This window comes from Accipiter gentilis, chromosome 16 (genome assembly GCF_929443795.1).
Source record: "Accipiter gentilis chromosome 16, bAccGen1.1, whole genome shotgun sequence".
NCBI classification, from domain to species: Eukaryota; Metazoa; Chordata; class Aves; order Accipitriformes; family Accipitridae; genus Astur; species Astur gentilis.
In genome coordinates, this window is record NC_064895.1 from 8,894,622 (window position 1) to 8,913,964 (window position 19,343).

Genomic DNA, 19,343 nt, shown 5'->3' on the forward strand with positions numbered 1-19,343 from the left:
GGTAGCTGTTCACTGCGTGCACTCAAGTTTATAAACATCTTTCTTGTACTGCAGGGCCAAAACTGGACACAATATTCTAGCCATAGTCTATGAAGTGCCAAGTAAAGGGGAACAATTGCTTCCCTTATCTACTGGTTACAGCTCTGTCGATGCAGCCCCCCGCACTGTTCGCTGCCTTTTCTGTCAGGATGCACTGCTGGCTCAGCTTACTGTCCACCAGGATCCCGGCACCTTCTCAATAGGGCAGCTACCCAGCCTGGCAGGCTCTGCCTACATAACTGCAGAGAGTTCGTTCAACCAAGGGTGCAGAACTTAGCATTTGTCCTTGTTTAATTTCATGATTCCTGTTGGATCTTTCCTCTACACTGTCTAGGTCCATTGCTCTGAATGGTGGCCCTACCCTGAAGTATATTGGCTGCATCCCCTGATTTGGTGTCATCCACAAACGTGAAGAGGATATTTTGCATCTTTTCCTCCAGGTCACTGATAAAAATATCAAGCAGGGGAGGTCCCAGAAGAGTCTCCTGAGGAATTCCACAGAAACCTGGCTTCTGAGTACAACATGAATCATTTACCACTATTCTTCAAGCCTGATGATCTGGCTTTTCACCTATTTGCTAGTCTTCCCCACCCTGACACCTAGGCCACAATGTCCCAGCTTGGACACAGAGACGTCGCAGGACAGCATACTGAACGCCTTTGCAAGGCGGATGACATTCACTGCCCTCCTCCCCTGATCCACAGATCTCTCTCATCTGTGGAATAGCTATCATCTTATGCTTTTATTTCACCAGAAAAGATGAAAAACTTGCAGTATAAGCTTCATCATAAAAAAAATAAGAAAAAAAAGGCATAAGGAGGCATATGTTCCATGAGCAAAGTCTGAGGCAACTGGGCTTGGTAAGGCTGGAGAAGACTTAGGGCAAACCTAACAGCAGCCTTCAAGTATCTATGAAGAGGGAATCAAGAATATGAAGCCAGGCTCTTTATAGCAGTGTATGGTGGAAGGATAAAAAGCTATGGACATAAATTGAAACAAGAAAAATTTTGAGTGGATGTAAGGCAAAACTTTTCACCATGAGGGCAGTTGAACAGTAGAGCAGGTTGCCACAGAGCCTAAGCAGTCTCCATCTTTGGAGGTTTTCAAGACCCAACTGGAATAAAGGCCCAAGCAACCTGATCTGAAGTCATAACAGACCTTGCTTTGAGCAGGAAGTTGGAGTAGAGACCTTGTAAGGTCCCTTCCAAGTTAAATTATTCTGTGATTATATCATCTCATCCTTCATAGTAAGCTGGCTTAACCACTTGAGGTTTAAAAGTAATTATTTGGTGTATTATTTATTTACTGCCAGGCAGATCTGTGGTGACAGAAAGCACAGACCCATAGGTTAATGAAAATAATAGTTCAGTCAGGCACAGTAGCACCTGTGCTCTTTATTGAGCCTAGCCAAGCAGTCTCCTGCAAAAAGAGAATAAACCTCAGAACACTTTCCTTCTACCAATAAATGCCTTTAACAGGAAAGAAAAAAAAAAGAAAAAAAAACCAAAGCAACAAGTGACTGAAAAGGCATAATGCTACAAGAAAAATGTGGTCCAGTCAACATACAGGTTGCCCAGGTTGTTTTGTAATGTATTAAAAAAAGCCACGTCAATGTTTATATATAGTTAGTTAAAAACTATATAAAGACAGTTAAAAAATTATCTTCCATATTTAATTCTACCCCATATTAGTCAAGTATTTTACTCACCTCCCCAGAGGTCCAATTGCCACAGTAAGATTTCCTCCAAGTGTAAGATTCCCTCCTTTGGCAAAAGCTTCTACTGCTCTTTCATGATTCAATATTATCACTAAGTCTGAAACCTATAAAATATCAAATAAAAGTACTATGCTTTTTAAGAAGAAAGCTAGAACAGCACGGGAGAAGTGTCTTCCATTTTGCAGGAAAACAGGTGGGAGTGTCAAAGACAATTCCCTTCCACAAATGAAAACTAGCTCCAGATTTATCAAGGTTTTAATTCAAGTGAGAATCTCTCGTTCTCTCAGAGAATTTTCTTCCTTTCTTGTAAAGGATTCTTTTGAAACAGTTTTCATAACGAAGTTGATTCTTTTTCTGGAAGGTATTTTGAAACCAAAAATCCTTTCACCTACTTTTTAATCAAATTTGACTGATTTTTTTTTTTTATATTTTTTTTTTCCAACTGTTGATATGGTCAGTATGTGACAAACAACAGCTGTAACAGAAACCCTATTTTAATTCAAAATTTCCTAATTAACAAATTTTTATTTTCTACAGCTTTTGCAAACAATTGTGAAGGCGTTTTCCGATATGAAGAGAGATCAGATTAAGAAAACCATTTTGATCCTTCCATACCTGAATTAATAACAGCAAGACAGAACTTAGTAAACAAAAATTACCATCCAAAGAATAAACACCAAAAAGGATACAGATTTTCCTGTTATTGACAAAATTTTATTTTTTTGACAGAAAATTAGGAGTCTAATATATATACACATATAAAGTGTGGATATATTTACATTTTTATATATTTATATATTAATATTTACTTTTTAAAAACTTGAATATATGAGATGTAGCCACTTTCTTCAAGAAACTATTAAACCAAATAACTGAAGAATGAATAAAGTATTTTTGAAAGATTCAAATGCACAATGGAAAAAAAAAGAAAATCACTATTTTTAAAAGACTTTATTTGCCTGGATTGTGACACAGAATGGATGTATCAAAGAACTTCTACTACTGTTTAAGGTGATGCCTATTACCATCAGTACTGTAAAACTGTAACTCTCATCGATTGGAACAAATTTCAATAAAAATCTCCTACAACTCTCTTCCCAAACTAGAAAGCATTTTAAAGAAGGAAAAAGTCTTTCAAACACAAGCATGATCCTATAAATATTACTCTATCTTACCTTAAATCTCAGTAAACACCCTACATGTATTAAAAAAATGTATTAAAAAAAAACCCAAAACACACTGCAGCAGTACCAGCCTGTTCAACAGAGTAGATTACACTTTTGTACCTTACTGCGATGGATTATCTTTTCAACAGATATCTTGACTACCCAAGGATTACTGTGCCTGATCTTTCATCTGAGGAACTTGACTGAAAGCCAGGTTCAAAAAAAACTTCCAACTTACCCCAAATTCCAAACAGTGACAGCAGGGAATACAAGAGGAAATACCAGATTATTTGCAAAACAAGGCTGGCCCAGAAGTATTACACACAGCATAGGAGAGGCCTTTGTTATTAGCCCCCTGGTAACCTCCACCCCATCCCAAACAAAAGATGGCTGACATGAGTAGTTTCTGAATCATCCAGGCATGGAGAGAGAATGTCTTTCAGGATGCTGCTACCTCCTCTTACCCATTAAGAAGATGAATCCACAGCTAAAGCTAAATGAATCCATAGTGGGAAAACCTTCAAGGAAAGCATTTAGATGAATTTTAAAATTGTTCTTCAATTTGAGGTACCAAGTTGTTCACTATGACTTCTGAAGGCTGTGATTTCCTCCTTCCACCCATAAGTACCGACTACAACTATGCCAACTATAGTCTCTCCTACAGTAATAAAATTCAACCAATTTCTACAAAGTTTAAGTTTATATATGACTAAAAGAATGCTGAAATTGGACTCTGGGCTCCTAAGCTACTTAGGTATTTCTGAATAGCATCTCTTCTCTAGAAGAAATAAATAAGATTGTGTTATAATAATGCCAGAAAGGAAACAGTATTTTGTAAGCTGACTAAAATTTCAAATGAATGACATAATATTGCTCAGAAAAAACACCCTCTCAGAAATTGCTTCTATTGAAATTATTTGAGAAAGTATCAATTGTAAATGGTTACATTATCTATAATATCAGATGATTAAAGAAAAAGTTTCATAGATTAATCAAAGCACGTGAAGAGTGTTTCATTGTCATAAAAGCAAAAAAAAAAACCACCCATCCCCAACACTGGACCTCAGACTCAATGTTTTGTAATGCATTTAGATCCTGTAGTCATGAAACCCAAAGAAAAATCCTTACAAAAATTAATAACTGTGTATTCACATCCTTCTTTAAAAAGTGCACAGCAATAATGCCTGAGATCACACAGTGAACAATGAGGATACAATAAAATATTGATCCATTGCTCATTATGTGAGTGCTGGCTGACTGGCTGCCAGGACAGGGATTGCTGGTTAGTTGTAGAAGACGCACTGGGGGCTGGCATGGACCACCCAGATCAGCTATGCATGGATTCTTCTGAAGAGCAGAATGGCCATAGTAAGAGATCTTGTTGGCAGCATACTGTTACTTTGATTTTCTTTGGGAATCAGCAGAATGAATCTAAACAGAAAGGAAAGAGATGGACAGGACTGGAGGCTAGGGTAGGAAAGAGGAGGAATGACGGAAAAAAAAAAAGGGTGAAGGAACTGTGAGGAAGAGGAGACGGGAAGCAGAGGCAGAGTGCTGTCAGGGCTCAGAACAACAGATTTCTCTGAACACACTGAGAGTCCCTTACTTAACCATTTCTGCTGTCTGAGAACTGGCTAGTTTTCTGTTGCATTCCTTCAGAGAAGGCACCATCAGTTTTGGTGCTCCCAAACTGAAAGGTGAAGTCAGTAATCACAGGTTAGTTTGAGCAGGAAATGCATGAAGTACCATAAGATTAGCCAGGCTCCATTTTACTCCACCTTCAATTCCTTTCACTGTTTCTTGCCAGATGGAGTCCTTGTGCTCTTTAACAAAGCATTTGATACAGCATTAAGTATGGAAGCTTTCTGTAAGGGAAAAATTCAGTCTGCTAGAAGTGAGAAATTTGAGGAAATAGCTGTTATATCACTTTCTTTCATTTAAACTCTCCAAGCAATTAGACCGATAGGATCAAAACACCTATTTTGTTTGTCTTGTATAAATGAATTTTATAATAGCTCTTTTACACAGAAAAATAGATTCTACTATCTCACCAACATTTAGATCTTTGTCAATGCATTTTAATTTCTTGCAAAAAAGTTACCAACAAGTATTTCAAATCCAAAATTATACCTCAATTCCAATTTCAAATCCACCACCAACGCCAGCAATTCCTATTGCAGAAGGAGCAGACCAGGCTGTCATGCAAAACAAGACAAGTTTACAGAATTTTTACCACGTTACAATAAATACTCATTTTATTATTACAGTTAAAAAATGCTAACAAACTCTTTATTTAAAACCATGTTCAAAACCACTACAATGGAATCACATAACTATACTGGTTTAACCCACAGGAAGGAATTTAAGAAATACAAACCCTTGTGATCTAAACAAATCTTTGTTACAAATTATTTATCATACAGTTGTCCATAATTGGATATAATTAATTCTTCCAATGAGTTTTAAGCTATATGCTTTCATATTTCATCCTTTTCTATAAGCATTTACATCCAGTCAAAAGTAGGCACAAAATTTTGAAAACAGCTTTCAAACCAAACATTGTCACACACTGGCTTGACTCCTCACACATCTCACATTTTATGTTATGAAAAGAAATAATGAAGAAAAAAAATTTTTTTTTCCCTTTTAATTCTTCCATGAAGTACAAAAGGAAAATATCCACTTACTTCCATTAGGAAGACGAGCTAATACAATTCCACTTCCGCCTCGAGCGGTCACCAAAAATCCAGCTTTTATAACAGACAAAACTGCAAGGCCTTTGGCTTTAGCTATTACATGAGCTGAAACGGCAAAATCATTTATTCAGGATCTTGTAAGAGAAGTTCCAAGAGAAGGGGAAAATAAAACTTTACATTTAACATATATGAGTCAAATAATCGAAGCAAAAGCTTAAAGAAAATGATGCCTCCACTCCACAGTCAACCACAAAGCTAGTTACAGCTCACATTAGCCTGTGCCAATCTCTATACTGTCACAACTGCTTCACCTATCCTGGTTAGCTCGTACAGAATTAGTTTGCTTATTGCCACGAACATTGCGTGTGAGTACCCTTAGCAAGATAAAGAGGCGGTGAATAGTTGACATCAACATCTCTACAGATTTTTGGAGGACAGGAGTCTGAATTTAGATCAGTGACACACAGCAGCCTAATCAGCTCATATCATTAGGCAGTGTTTGTGGCAAATAAAGTGTCATCATCCTGCAAGTCTTATTGCAGACCTTCTGGAACATAATAGTTATAAATTCAAAGCCACAACCAGCAACACCAGATGAAGGAAGACACTAGGAGAAACACAGAATAACAATTGCAAAAATAAAGAAGACAGCAGCAAATAAGAGTGCTTAATCAGTATCAAAGGAGAAATGCACCCTGATCTCTTACCTTCAACTTATTTTCATCTAGCTAATTCTAATAAACACAGATATTCAAGAACTAGAGCTACTATTCCAGGATCTCCCTTAAGAACTGACATTCACAGGGTGAGCATGAGACAATCCATCTACTCCAGACGGAATCCTTCTTGTGCAGATACCCTGTGGTTGTAAACATGCAAAAGAGCTCTCCCAGTAAGTAATGTCTGCCTAGGATACAAACTGAACCCCTTTACTTCCAAAGCGTTTTCTCAAAAGCTATGGCACCCCAGATCTTCATTTCTCTCTAAGTTATGGTCAGTGAAAACAGAGGGAATTGGTAAAGAGAGCATAATTGCAACACAGGGGAGTGTTGGAGGTTTTCGCTGAATCAAAACATTTTCTTTACTCACGGGGTATGATTTTATCAGGCCCATTTCTGGAAGTTATTTCTGTAAATTCTCGTAATATTTTAGCTGCCTTTTTAGCTTCTGACTTCAGGTTGGAAGGTATAGGGTTATTCACTGTAAAACATGAAAGAAATAAGAAATTATATCTATGGACAGTTCAAGATAGCTCATATAAAAATCAAACAGTGTGATTTGTATGGGAAAAGTGATTCTTTACAAATAAAGAGTAAACCAAACAAACCAGAAACAACAAATATAAGAAATTATCTTCTGCATCAAACCCACATTTTGTCTCTGATGGCTGTAACAGAAGACACCGCTTAGGAAGAGCACGCAAGCCTGGTTCTTTTCCACAATCTGTTCCCCTTGTACTTCCTCAGAATCCACACTGGTAACAGCAAAGATGTTGGAGATGCATCCTCAGTTATTCCTGTCACTATGTATGTATGGGCTTGTTGCATATGAATTTGTCTAATACCTTTTCAAACCTGCTGATACTCTTCGCCTCCAGAACTCCTGCAGCAGCAGTTCACTACCTGCTACTTAAAGAAATACTTGATCTATTTTAAAGCAATCTACTAGTTGCAGTGAATGCCTGCTAGTTCAAGTCATATGAATTCTGGTGAACAACTACTGCATTCAACTTATCCACTACCTTCATGCTTTTATAAATAGCCAGAGCCCCCCAGCCTTCTCCACTTCTTCAGGAGTCCCAGCCTTCTTAGGCTCTCCTCAAGGTAGTTGCTCCATCACTCTGATCACTCTAATTGCTCCTCTCTGTACCAGCATCAAGTCTGCTGTCCTTCAAACCAGCAGCTGTTGACCAATGAACACTAAAAGCTTAACGTTTCTTCAGGAGACTTCTCTTACAGAGCTAAATTCGCAGCATGTTCTGAAAGTGAACAAAATTCTGTTTCAGACCAAGAAATTTCCTTTAGAAATCTACTTCCTGTTGAAGGGCTTATCAATATTTTATCTCCAATGCAATTCAACATACGCACCTCCGTAGATTTCAACTGAGGAAAAAAGCAGGCATTAGGGATAGATTATGTTTGCTTTATAAAGGTGTAGACTACAGTAGCAAACACAAAAAATCTTGACATTTACCCCCCAAATCCATGAGATCATAAATTCTACGGAATAGCGATGATTCAATTTAGATCTACCTGATCTGCTGTCATTAATCACTACTGAACAGAATTAAGTATCATGTTAAGATTCTGCAACAGTATACATACCACTTTATGTATGAATAGTAATGTTTCACCTGTAGATTTGCAAAAAGAGGCCCTAGTGCAGATAGAAAGATATGAGTTGGTCTTAATTCTTACAGCTACTAAAACCCCTCAAAGCTATCACTTAAATTATTCTTGTTTTCCTGCCTGGACATATCAACACCTACCATTTCTAATCTTACCAGCAACAAATTCTCCTAGTAATACATGAATATGTTGTCAGGCCAAAGATGCATCCAGCCTTGCGTCTTGTCTCTGAAAAGAACTAGTGACAGTATTTCCATAAAATTCCACTGTTCTTAAATTCACAAAAGCATAGAAAGGACCGTGCACAGAGAAACAACTTTCAGTCAAAAGTGGCCTAGTTTTTTAACTGGTGTTCCCTGAACATTCATTTACATCTTTACTCTGGACAACATTCCCACCCAAAAGCATTAAGGTGAGGTCTAAATGCATTTTGAGATTAAATCAATGAAGCTTGGAGAGCAATTGAGCTCCGACTAAGTGAAATGCCTAGTGGCAAGTCAGCCAAGTTTCTGTCCAGGCTCCATTGACCAGAATAAGAATTACATCTCTACTTTTCAAAGTTAAGTATATTCCTCTCGTATGTTCTCCAAGAAAGAAGGAAGATTCCCAGAAAAAACAGAAATTTTGACAGCTGAGTCTCTGAACTATCATCCCCATGTGAAAGCTCGTAGCCACATTTGGCTTTTGTGAAAATGCAGCATGTATAACTTTGGAGAGTTTGAAGCGACAGCAGACATCATAAGGTTCTTCAGAAATATCGGCCTCTCTGGGAGCAGAAGGAATAGATGCATAGAACGCAACAGACTCTAAACCGCATTGCAGTAACAAAGGGAAGACATACTAATTCTCTCTCCTAATCATCCCTTCTGTTTTCAGAAAGTTAAGATGATGGCCAAGTCCCCATGTGTGAAAGGATAGGGAAAGGCGAAGCTCTAAACTTTTAAGAGCTCAGGACCTTCAGAAAAAGCTACTGGCATGTGCAATTTTCTCTGGCTGCTATGGCACTAAAATTGTAAGCCAGCTTGCAGGAGTTTTGAACACACGTTTCTTCCCTGGTTAACCAGGCTGGAACCTGGCTACATGGACAGAGCACAAAGAGAGGCCAGTGTAGCCCAAACAAAACATTAACGGACAATTGCTTTTGGTAGATTAACAAACCTGGCTGGAGCAAATGTCTCCATTACTTTTGTTGGTACTTGACATTGCATTTTCAAGGTCAAAGGGGAAACACTACGAGCATGTTGTAAGAGAAAAATAGGAAGATTTTTGCTTTTGTATGGAGATACATTGAGGCAGTCACAAAAAACATTGCATCACCGTTCTTCTGAAGAAGGCATGAATAATACACACTTTCAGATAGTAGAACTTATAATTACTAAATAATATTGTAACACACAGTGCATGTCCATTTGCATAACCAGGTGAACACTTTTACATGTAAGATTTCATTTAAGATATTTTATAAGTCTAGAGACCTAGAAGTCTACAAACAAGAAGAGATGAGTAAAAAAAAAAAAAAAAAACAAAACCAAAAAACCCCCACCACTTTATAGTTTTCATATGCATTTTCAGATTCAGAATTGCTTCAGAAAGATTTGATGGTTACCAGAAATCAGGGTGTGCATGTTTATGTGCACGTAGGAGTTACTATTTAATTGAAGACAATCCAAAGCTGAACTTCATGAGCCAGCAAAAGTAATACTGTTACTGCGCCACTGTCCCTTTAACTCTCAATACATAATCGGTTTCAAAATCAGGTTTTGGTCACACCTTGGGGCAGGAGGGAAGATGTCAAAGTAACCCTTTTCAGTGTTTACTTTGAAAGTTTCACAAGATACCTAGGATGACTCCATGATTTTCCTACCTGGCTTATTTTTATCCTGGTGTTGCTATTTAGGAAGAAATTAGGAAGAAATTTTTTATGATGATGAGGATGGTGTTTTTACAAACAGGCTGCCCACAGAGGTGACAGACGTCCCATCCCTGGAAACATTCAAGGTCAGGCTGGACAGGGCTCTGAGCAACCTGATCTAGTTGAAGATGTCCCTGCTCATTGCAGGGGGGTTGGACTAGATGACTTTTAAAGGTCCCTTCCAACCCAAACTATTCTATGGTTCTGTGATTCGTCTGTGCTATGATTCTAAACATATATTCCAAAATGCAAACTTTGCATAGAAAAACAGCATTACTCGAGCAAACTAAAAATTACATATATCCACTCCAACCCCTCTAAAAATGTATTTTTTGTGCCACATGGTGTGGGATTCCTTTATTACCAGGGAACAGGGGAGATGGAGAGAGATTACTCATCTAGCTGTACATTGCAACAATAAGCAGGAGAATAACCTAACTTCCCATCCTCAAAATAACAGCAGAAACTTCACTTTCTCCCTGTATTATTTGTTTCCTACATCAACATTGCTTCTGCATTCTGCATCCCCTGGGTATCTACAGAAATTCACACTTCCATTGTCCCTTGCTTTTTCCCTTTCTGCCACCGACTGAAGCAATGGAAGATTTTTCTGGACTAAGAAACAGCAGGGGGATTTGACAACAACGTTCTGCCAGTTAACTGTGCATGGAGCCAGATTTGTGTGCTTTCAGAAGAGGACTAAGAAATGGGTGATATTTCTAAAGCACAGTAGAGATACAGAACGGGGCAGAGGGAATAAAAAAAGGAAGAGGTTAAAGCACTGCCAACTGAAGAGCTCAAAGCTACATCTTGTAGAGAAGGGTTGCAAGATCACTTACATCCAGATTTTAGTTTAGACAGCAGCAGGTATGAAAATTAAAGTGACTTTAATTGGCAAGCAAACATGGCACAGAAAGGTTTTAGTAACAATGGACAGGATCAACAAGCCAACTGATCAAACACTTCCATTGCTGCAAACCAACACAGTTACTCAAAGTGGCTACCATATGATTCTTTCCATAGGGGCTCATTTTGAGTTCCTTTATTTACTTCCATAATGTTACACAGATACTAAGGAAGTGGGCAGGATGCCTACAGGGGTCTTGAGGAACTGATGACTTGTTTAAAAAAAACCCACCAAACAACAAGCCTACACCCTAACCTTAATTATGTATAATATGATGCTTGATAAAGCCTGGCTGGACTCCCATTTTGCTAAAATTGCTAGAGCCATGGCAAGGAAATCTAATATTTTTATCACTGAGGAAAGGGGGAGGTTTGGCTTTCCCTCTTAGGCTATGCCACACTCAAGATTTTGTTGACAGTATTCAATTAAACAGGGATACAGACAACAACCAACACTAAAAAGGCAAAGTTTAATGGTTAGCTATATAGCATGGGTAAGGCCTCACTCTTACTATTAAATTTTAGATTGGTTTTGTAAAACTTTGTCCAAAGGCAAAGAACATGATGCGTTTTCAGTAAAAAAAACTAGTAAAAATATGTCAAAAACAATTCAAAACTAGATATTTACTTTTAAAAAAAAAAAAAAAAAAAAAAAGACGTACACGGAAGTTTGCACTATGAAATGGTGGTAATTGTCCCAAAATACAATACAAATAGGATGACTAAAAATTGTAGTGAAGGTTAGGGACAAAATCTTGTTTCTACTTATTTTAATCACTGTATAAACAGACAAAACCCTAAGTGGGATTTCTGTGACATCAAAAATGGTTTAAACCTCTATTCACCTATCAAATTGTCCTCCTCTCCCTCAAGCTTACCTTAGGATTTGAACTGTAAAATTATTTTCTTAAAAACTGATTTAATATTGCAAGTTTATTGAACAGATATTATAGAAATATCTGTGTTTTAATAAAATTACTGCATGAAATATTTAGAAAGAAGCAGAAGTTCCATGTTCACTTCACCCCTTCAGTAACATAAGGAATAATCCTGTAGCACTGTCTTCACTATTAGCTTTTAACTATGCATATATAATTGTCTGTTTTGTATTCAAGTAATGCTCAGGGAAGAGGTAACCAGGAGCAATAAGACAATAATATCTATCAGGAGGATATACTGACTGATGGATTTGGAATGCCATGACCAGCGAATGCCCAGCTGGGAGAAAGCTTCATTTGCACTCCTGCTTGTTGTTGAAAGAAGAAGATATTGAGCGTATGTGAGTCAGCAACACAAACCCCATGGGGGAATATCACACCAAAATTGATTAACTGCTTAATTTGTAAGCTGATGAGGCAAGTGCGTCAGCCTCTCATTTACATTCTGACTAACAGTAATAATGTGTTGGCTGAACATTTGGTGAAATTATCTAAGCAAGGTGTAATAAAGAATAAATAAAGCCTTTTTACTTAAAAGCTGTAAGTAATTCTGATATAATCAAAATTCTGCTGAATATGAACACATGAAATAAAGCATGGTGGTGTTATGAGAACCTGAACATCAAAAGTACAGTTTCAAAGAAGATTGCTGCTAAAGTGGAGACAAAGTCTCACATGCAGATTTCATACATATGTTGTCCATGTATGTATGAGCTTTGAAGTATTTGGTGAAAGGTGGTTTGGGTTTTTTTCTGGTTACAAAAAGAAGAAAAAACAATGGCAAACACCTTCTACAAGCCTCAAACAGTAATTCAGTCTTCATTTTCACTTCACTAAAAAGTTCAGAAACAGCACAAGAATGCATTAAAGCATAAATGATTTGCAAATACCCATGGTTATAGCAGCAACATCAATGCTAAAAAGCTTGTATGAACAGAGAAAATTCAAAATTATGATTGAGAACATTCATAAACATGAGAACTAGCATAGTGAAGAAAGGTTAAAGAAGAGCATCTAATGGGAAAGAGAAACCTGAAAAGCAAGACAGTGCAGTGTTGGAAAAGAGCCTAAACAAGAGATTTCAATTCAGCATTACAATTAAAGAGATGAATGTAATTTTGGTTTCACAAATGTGTAACATTGTGGTACTGTGGTAGCCAGCTCCAGCCTTGGGATTCATCTGGTATTTGGAATTCCTAGAACAGCGTGCAAGACGTGCATCGTAAGCATTTTGCCTAATCCAAGAAAAAGCGAAGCGATACAGAGCAGCGGATGACAAGCAGCAGACTATGTTAAACATGTCTCCGTCAGTCTCCCTCCATTTACTACTTCCAACACTTGAAGCCAATGGTAGACAGCAAAGCAGTCAGGTGAATGAGATGTCAGGAAAAGATCTGTGGCGTCCAAGGAAACAGTGGCAGAAGTTGAAAAGGAACCTGGAGGAAAAGGATGGAATAAAATAAAGGCAATAACTATGCCCTTTAGTTGAAACCCAGCAGACTTCTGCTGTCAGAGCCTGAGCTCCTTACTCCTTGTTTTCGAGCCAATAGCAACAAGTAGATATTTTTTCCTTGAGACTCCAAGGCGCATGAAAGAGGCAAGCCTCAGAATGCACACTTTGATCATCCTGAAAGCACTAATGGCATGGCAAAAAGGAGTCTAGGAAAGCAGTAGCAGGGAATGACAAAGTAGCAATTATTGACAGGGAGGTTCATGGCAATTATCTATGTTGTACAATTCTGCCATAGGCACCTGGAGAACAGCAAGGGAGACAAACAACAGAAAATACATCAGCATAAGGCAATGGAAGCAAAGTTGAAAAGGAGATAACAGGGTCTCTCTGTATACCGAAGCCTTATACTAATCTCATGTATTTCTACCATGTTCCCCATCACTTGGATTCCTGAAATTTTACCAACTTTCATACAGTACTGTTCCTCAACAAGCTTGGTGCGAGTAGTTAGTGCTATGTCAGAGACAGTAAGAGTTATGTCAGGGTACAAGTACTGCAGCAGGAACTATGTGGCCTTGCAGAGTGGCAGCTGAGCTGCACTGGAATACTCAAATGTGTGCTTTCACAACCCTAAAGGTTTTTGTACTGTGAATTAATATAACTACTCTTTCCTCCTTCCCCACCCTGGATAACAAGAAGTTTACTGGATGGTACTGTATTAAGCTGATGCTGGTAGTGGTGGGGGAGGGAAAACAGAGCAGAAAGGTCTGCAGAACCTGTAGCCTTCAGCATACAGAAGACAAGGAGTTGGAAGTATTTTAAGGTTTACCTAGGACAGATGGAAATATAAGAACAATCAGATTTTTTCCTCCCAAACACTGCATTGGAAGGAAGTGAAATGGTGCTTAAAAATAAAGCTGAAAATTACCCCCCCCCCCCTTATCCATATTAAAACCAGCCTGTTTTTTCTTGTTTCACCTGCAATAACCTGCTAAAGTTAGCTGCCGATGACAGCCTGTGCACAAGAAAAAACTCGTGAGCATACTAAAGTTACAACTAAACGCAGCCTTCAAGAACTCAAATGTGAAAAAGGAATGTCACATAACAGAAGACAGCACCTTCTCTAAAAGGAAAATAGCCCAACAGTTATATTTCTCAAAGAGGAAAAATCTCACAGACATTTCTATCACGACATAAAGCCAAGATATTTACAGTATTTTGAAGATTTTTTTTTTTTTTGACTAAATTGGGGAGAGGGCTATAATAAGAAATCATTCTTGAATTTATGAAGCTTACATTTCCAAAATTACATAGATATATTTATATATTTAGATCACAGTAATTTGAGGGGGCGGGGGGGGGGGGGGAATGACAAATGCCATTTTAAAGATTAGTGCTTCTGAAAACCTGTTTGGAAATCTTGCATTGTATCTGTATCCTTATTCCAAGACAGCTAGGAAGTCAGACAACAACAACGAGAAATCCAGTCATCTATATTTGGATTTTGGTATGCAAATACACAGCACGAAGCCAACCCAAAACCTACAGAATCACAAGTCTTTATTCAAAGTAGAACCACTTTGAACGTAGAAGCCCTTCCATTGACTGAAATGAACTAATGGAGATAGAGAGCAAACTTCCTTGTTTGTTCTCAACTCTGTAAGCCTGTGTTTTTTGGTTTTGGGTTTTTTTAAAAATATTACTATGAGTTATGGAAATTAAAATACCTCTAAAGATAAATCAAAGGAAGCCAGTATTATTGGAAGCATGTAATTGTGGTAACTCTGAACCTGGAGAGGAATACTGCCTCAGTCCCAACCTGGACATATACTACTTTTACTACTAACCCGTATTCCAAGGCAAATTGCTCTTTGCACCTAACTTTGGTTCAGGGCTTTCTGCTGTGACTTATTTAAAGTAGAAAACTTCTCCTTCCTTGTCAAGTTTTTAGGCTGTTGTCCCCTTAGCAGAGGGATTTTGTAAACTCAAGCTTACAGAGATACAAACCCTTCTGAAAGCAAAGCAAAATTTATTTGATATGCAGCAAGTACATAAAATAACACATCCAAAAATAAGCTTAGCCTCTGCACCTCAGAATTATTTAATCTGAATAAACTGAATTATACGAAATGTGGTAAAAGTATTTATGCCTGTTAGCTATGTCAGTGAATATTGTCATGTATAGTGTCCAAAAACATACAACATTTTGGGTCAGCTGCTAGTGTTGACAAGCTGCCTTTTCAGATTTTACTACCGATTATGAATGCACTTCTAGACCATGGGAGCTCACTATTTTTTGTATGGAATATCCATTTTATTAATGCTAAAAAAACTCCACAACATGCAAAAGCCCCCATGCCCACAGTTTCATTGTGTGTATATTTTTTTTAATCACTTTTCTCAACAAAGAGGAAAGGACTTAACTAATCCAAATGCAAAGTATATCTCTTGGTAATTTAATGGGACATCAGTCCTCAATGCCACTTTGAATTAACTATTTTCTTGAGAAAAGTCAAAGAATTAAAAAAAACCAAACACCTGTAACACACAGAGCCACCCACATTATCAAAGGCATTTGATGAGTTGGGTTCCCAGCAGTTTTTGTATGGAAGTCAGCCTGGAGGAAATTCTAATTTGAGATGCTGAATTTTCTCTCATCTCCTAGAAAGTTGAACTTTCTGATGAGAGCTGTAATACATGACGGCAAAATGATACTGACATAGGTGAATGACACGCTTTAAAAATGTGTTCCCTTTGTATATGCAAGATGTTTCAACTAGGTGACACCACCTTATTTCTAAGGAACTGTATGGCATGTGAAGACAGTCGCTAACTGCCTGAGGCACAGCTGAATCAGAGGATTTGTTCCAAAAAGCATATCAGACATCTGTTCAACTGCACTGGAGGCAGAGCAGCGGAACACCTGTAGCTAAAAGTCTTCAAAAATCCTTGTAACTTTTAGCAATTACAAGTATGCTTAAATCCCGAGTCCACCGTTCTACGACTGAGTTGTAGCCTTTGCACTAGGAGAGAGAATAAACACAAGGTGCATGGGGAAGAAATCACTCAGTTTGTACAAAGATAGTCAGAAAACAGTATTTTCAAGAGTATAGAGACAGTGGTATGCTCTACAACAAGCACCAAAGGCACAGTTACCCTGGGGGTTGTCTGAGACTAACCAGTGAACTCTTCCAAGAATTTGTACTACAAGAATTGCAGGCTCTTGCTCAAAACACCACCCCACCTATCCACCCTGCCGCCCAAGTCCTGGGAAACTGTCTATCTGAAACCCTTTTAGCAAGTCTTTCATATACACTTATTGTAATATGTTTGATATGTAAACAGTTGGTACCAAAGGGGTTGGGTGCTGCCCACCAAGCAAGATAAGCAGCATGACCGAAGCTAAATCAGAGCTAGGAATTCAGTTCTGCCTGTCTCTCCTCATGTTAATACAACAGTTGGTACGATACGTGAAATTTAGACACGGGAGGTAAGGGGAAAACCCCAAAGGTAATCCCAACTTTGGCTTGCTAACTCTACTTTAATTGCAAAAATACACTTCAAGGCAATCCAAGCAGGTAGACAAGTACATTAACCTTTGCACAAGAAAGCTTTAACTAAAACAAAGCTGTGCTTTTCAGAAAAAAAATCCTAAAAACCATCTTGTTTATCTTCTCGCCAGGGACAGAAGCATAGAGAGAGCAAAAAATGTAACAGACTACAACCCCAATGTGCACTATACAATAGCCCTGTATGCTACAATGATACATGAAAAAAATATTTGACTACCTTAACAAAATAGAATACAACCATTTCTTGCAGAAAATATTTAACACCTCTATCAGTAAAACTGTTACTATCATTCTGACCCGCTCATTTCCCCATTGCATAGATGTTCCAATTCCCTATGCACATGCATCTAATCTAAGTTACTAATTTCTACAATGAATTAATTTCTACAATTAATCACACAAGAAACAGTTCTTCAAACTAAAGGGAATAAACATTTTAAAAAAGAAGTGTAAGTACTTGATATTTATTAATGAAGAGCCTGAAGAGCCCTAGTTGTACCTAAGCTCTTAGATTGTCTTGTTCACATAGTGTTTCTCTCCTACTAAGCCCTACAGCCTACTCTCCATAGCAACTTTGCATTACAGGCTCTTTTACAACAACATAATGGATGTTTAAAAAAACCCCCAAGTATAGAGAGCTTTCACATCAGAAATAGTAATTCTTAGTGGTGAGAAACCACGATACAAGACAAAGAACAACAGTGAATTCCATTAGAGTTCATTTCAAAGGTATGAAGTTGACATTAACTGAAAAAGGTACAGACTGTAATTCTCCTCCACTACTGAGGGCTGAGAACGTAGAACAACCCTTAAGACAACAACCCTGCCCACTCCCCTCCCCAAGACAGGGAAACATGAAATGCTTCCATCTCAAAGTTAGAGCTAGGCACGTACCTACATGTAACACAGACACACACAAATACTGGATTTTATACGAACTCCAGAATGGCCTTTCAAACCACTCACTTCCATGCACAGCCTCACTTTCCCCTGACCCACAAGTGCATAGAAAGGTGGTGGTGAATCTATTTCCTATACTGACACCTCAAGGCACTCCACTTGATAGAAAACAGGAGTAAAGGCACTCTACACTGCTCAGGTTATACAATATGGCAGAGCTACAGGCAAGAATTAAACAACCGACTCATCTCGCCCTTCTTTCCTTCACCGAGGCCACATCTGGTAACTGAGCAGTGCCACGGCCCCTTTCTGTCTTCACCACCTTGCACTCCTGACACCTGCAAGCAGACCTGTGTGACAGCAGAGTGCTGCAGTGCATAAGGAGGGGAACGCTGGAGAGAGAATCAATCTTTCTGAGTACCAACCATTTCCATTGCAAAGTAAAATCAATAGATATTAAAAAATGCAATTGCACAACTGCATTTATAAAAATAGTGACATACGCAGGCCAGCATATGAAGTTGCATAAAAGGCTGCACGCTATTTGTTCCATTCCGCAGAAAATATATTGTATAAGCTCTTCAGGTTATAACTGTTAGTCAGTCATCATTTTCATTTGAAAGTCACAGATCTGGCACAAAATTTAGAATCTGGGATTTTTATTTAACCTCCAAAGTGCCGCGCTTTGACTGAAAGGCAAGACAAACAAGTCTTAAAAGCAACAGAGGAATCCAGTCCTGGCCACACCCGGCCACCTCGGGCCGGCGGCCAGCGTCACAAAACCCAGCCAGGTACGCGGCACGTCCCATCAGGTGAAGCCAGATAAAAAAAAAAAAGAAAAAAAAAATAGTTAAGCTCTTCTGGAAAACGAAGAGTGCGTGTGCTTAACCTCACCAGCAGCCTGGTGAGGCCAACACCATACTAAACGCTTCTTAAATTTCCCCTTGGAGGATGCACCACACGCCGCAACATCGGGCGAGAAGGGAAATTAATGGGGAAACCAAGCGTTGCTCGCAGTGTCAGAGCACGCTCGCTTAGTTCTCGGGGACAGCCTGACCGGCCCCGGGCGCCAGATCCACGGGGCAGCACCGGCCCGAGCGGTCCGCCCGGGGCTGACGGCCTCGCAGCGCCCCGCGCCCTCCTGGGGGGCTTCTGCACCGACGGGGGAGCCGGGCGGCTCCCCCCGCGCCATGCCCGGACAGCCGTCCGCCCACCCGGGAGGAGGAGAAGAAGGAGGCGGCGGCGGGCAGGACGGAGCGGGCCGCCGCCACCTCAGCGGGGGAAGCCCCGGCGGTTCCCCCGCCAAGGAGCCCACCTGCCCTCCCGCGGGGATACTCACTCCTGCCCGGGCCGGGGCACCCCCGCTTCGCCTCGCCTCGGCTCGCTTCTCCTCACGGCCGCCGCCGCACTGGGCCGCGCCGGGGCGGCCCCGCCGAGCCGCGCACCTGCCGCAGGTGAGGCGGGCGGGGCCGAGGCGGCCGCCAACCGCCCTACTGCCCGCCCGCCTGCCTGCCTGTCTGCCGCCCCCGCGCACGCGTGCAGCGCGGCGCCGTCCCGTCCGTCCGTCCGTCCGTCCGTCCGTTCCCCCCACCCCCCCCCCAGCGCAAACAGTTGTGCTTGGTAGAGTTTCACAGTTCGCCCCTTTTTTTCCTCAAATCAGGCAAAAACCGCAGCCGGCTGTAACGGCCGGTGCCG

The 19,343-nt window shown here is 39.7% G+C and overlaps 1 protein-coding gene across 2 annotated transcripts in view; it reads right to left on the bottom strand.

Moving 5' to 3' along the window:
* The window catches only part of SH3YL1 (SH3 and SYLF domain containing 1), a 52,633-nt gene extending 33,511 nt beyond the window's left edge, over positions 1 to 19,122 (bottom strand). For both annotated transcript variants that reach the window (XM_049818642.1, XM_049818641.1), the window contains exons 1-5: positions 18,988 to 19,122; positions 6,709 to 6,819; positions 5,611 to 5,724; positions 5,054 to 5,118; positions 1,749 to 1,861 (exon numbers count right to left, since the gene is read on the bottom strand). In XM_049818642.1, coding sequence (XP_049674599.1) covers positions 1,749 to 1,861; positions 5,054 to 5,118; positions 5,611 to 5,724; positions 6,709 to 6,819; position 18,988 — 404 coding nt within the window. In that variant the 5' untranslated portion in view covers positions 18,989 to 19,122. The remainder of the gene's footprint in view (positions 1 to 1,748; positions 1,862 to 5,053; positions 5,119 to 5,610; positions 5,725 to 6,708; positions 6,820 to 18,987) is intronic.
* Positions 19,123 to 19,343: the final 221 nt, after the last annotated feature.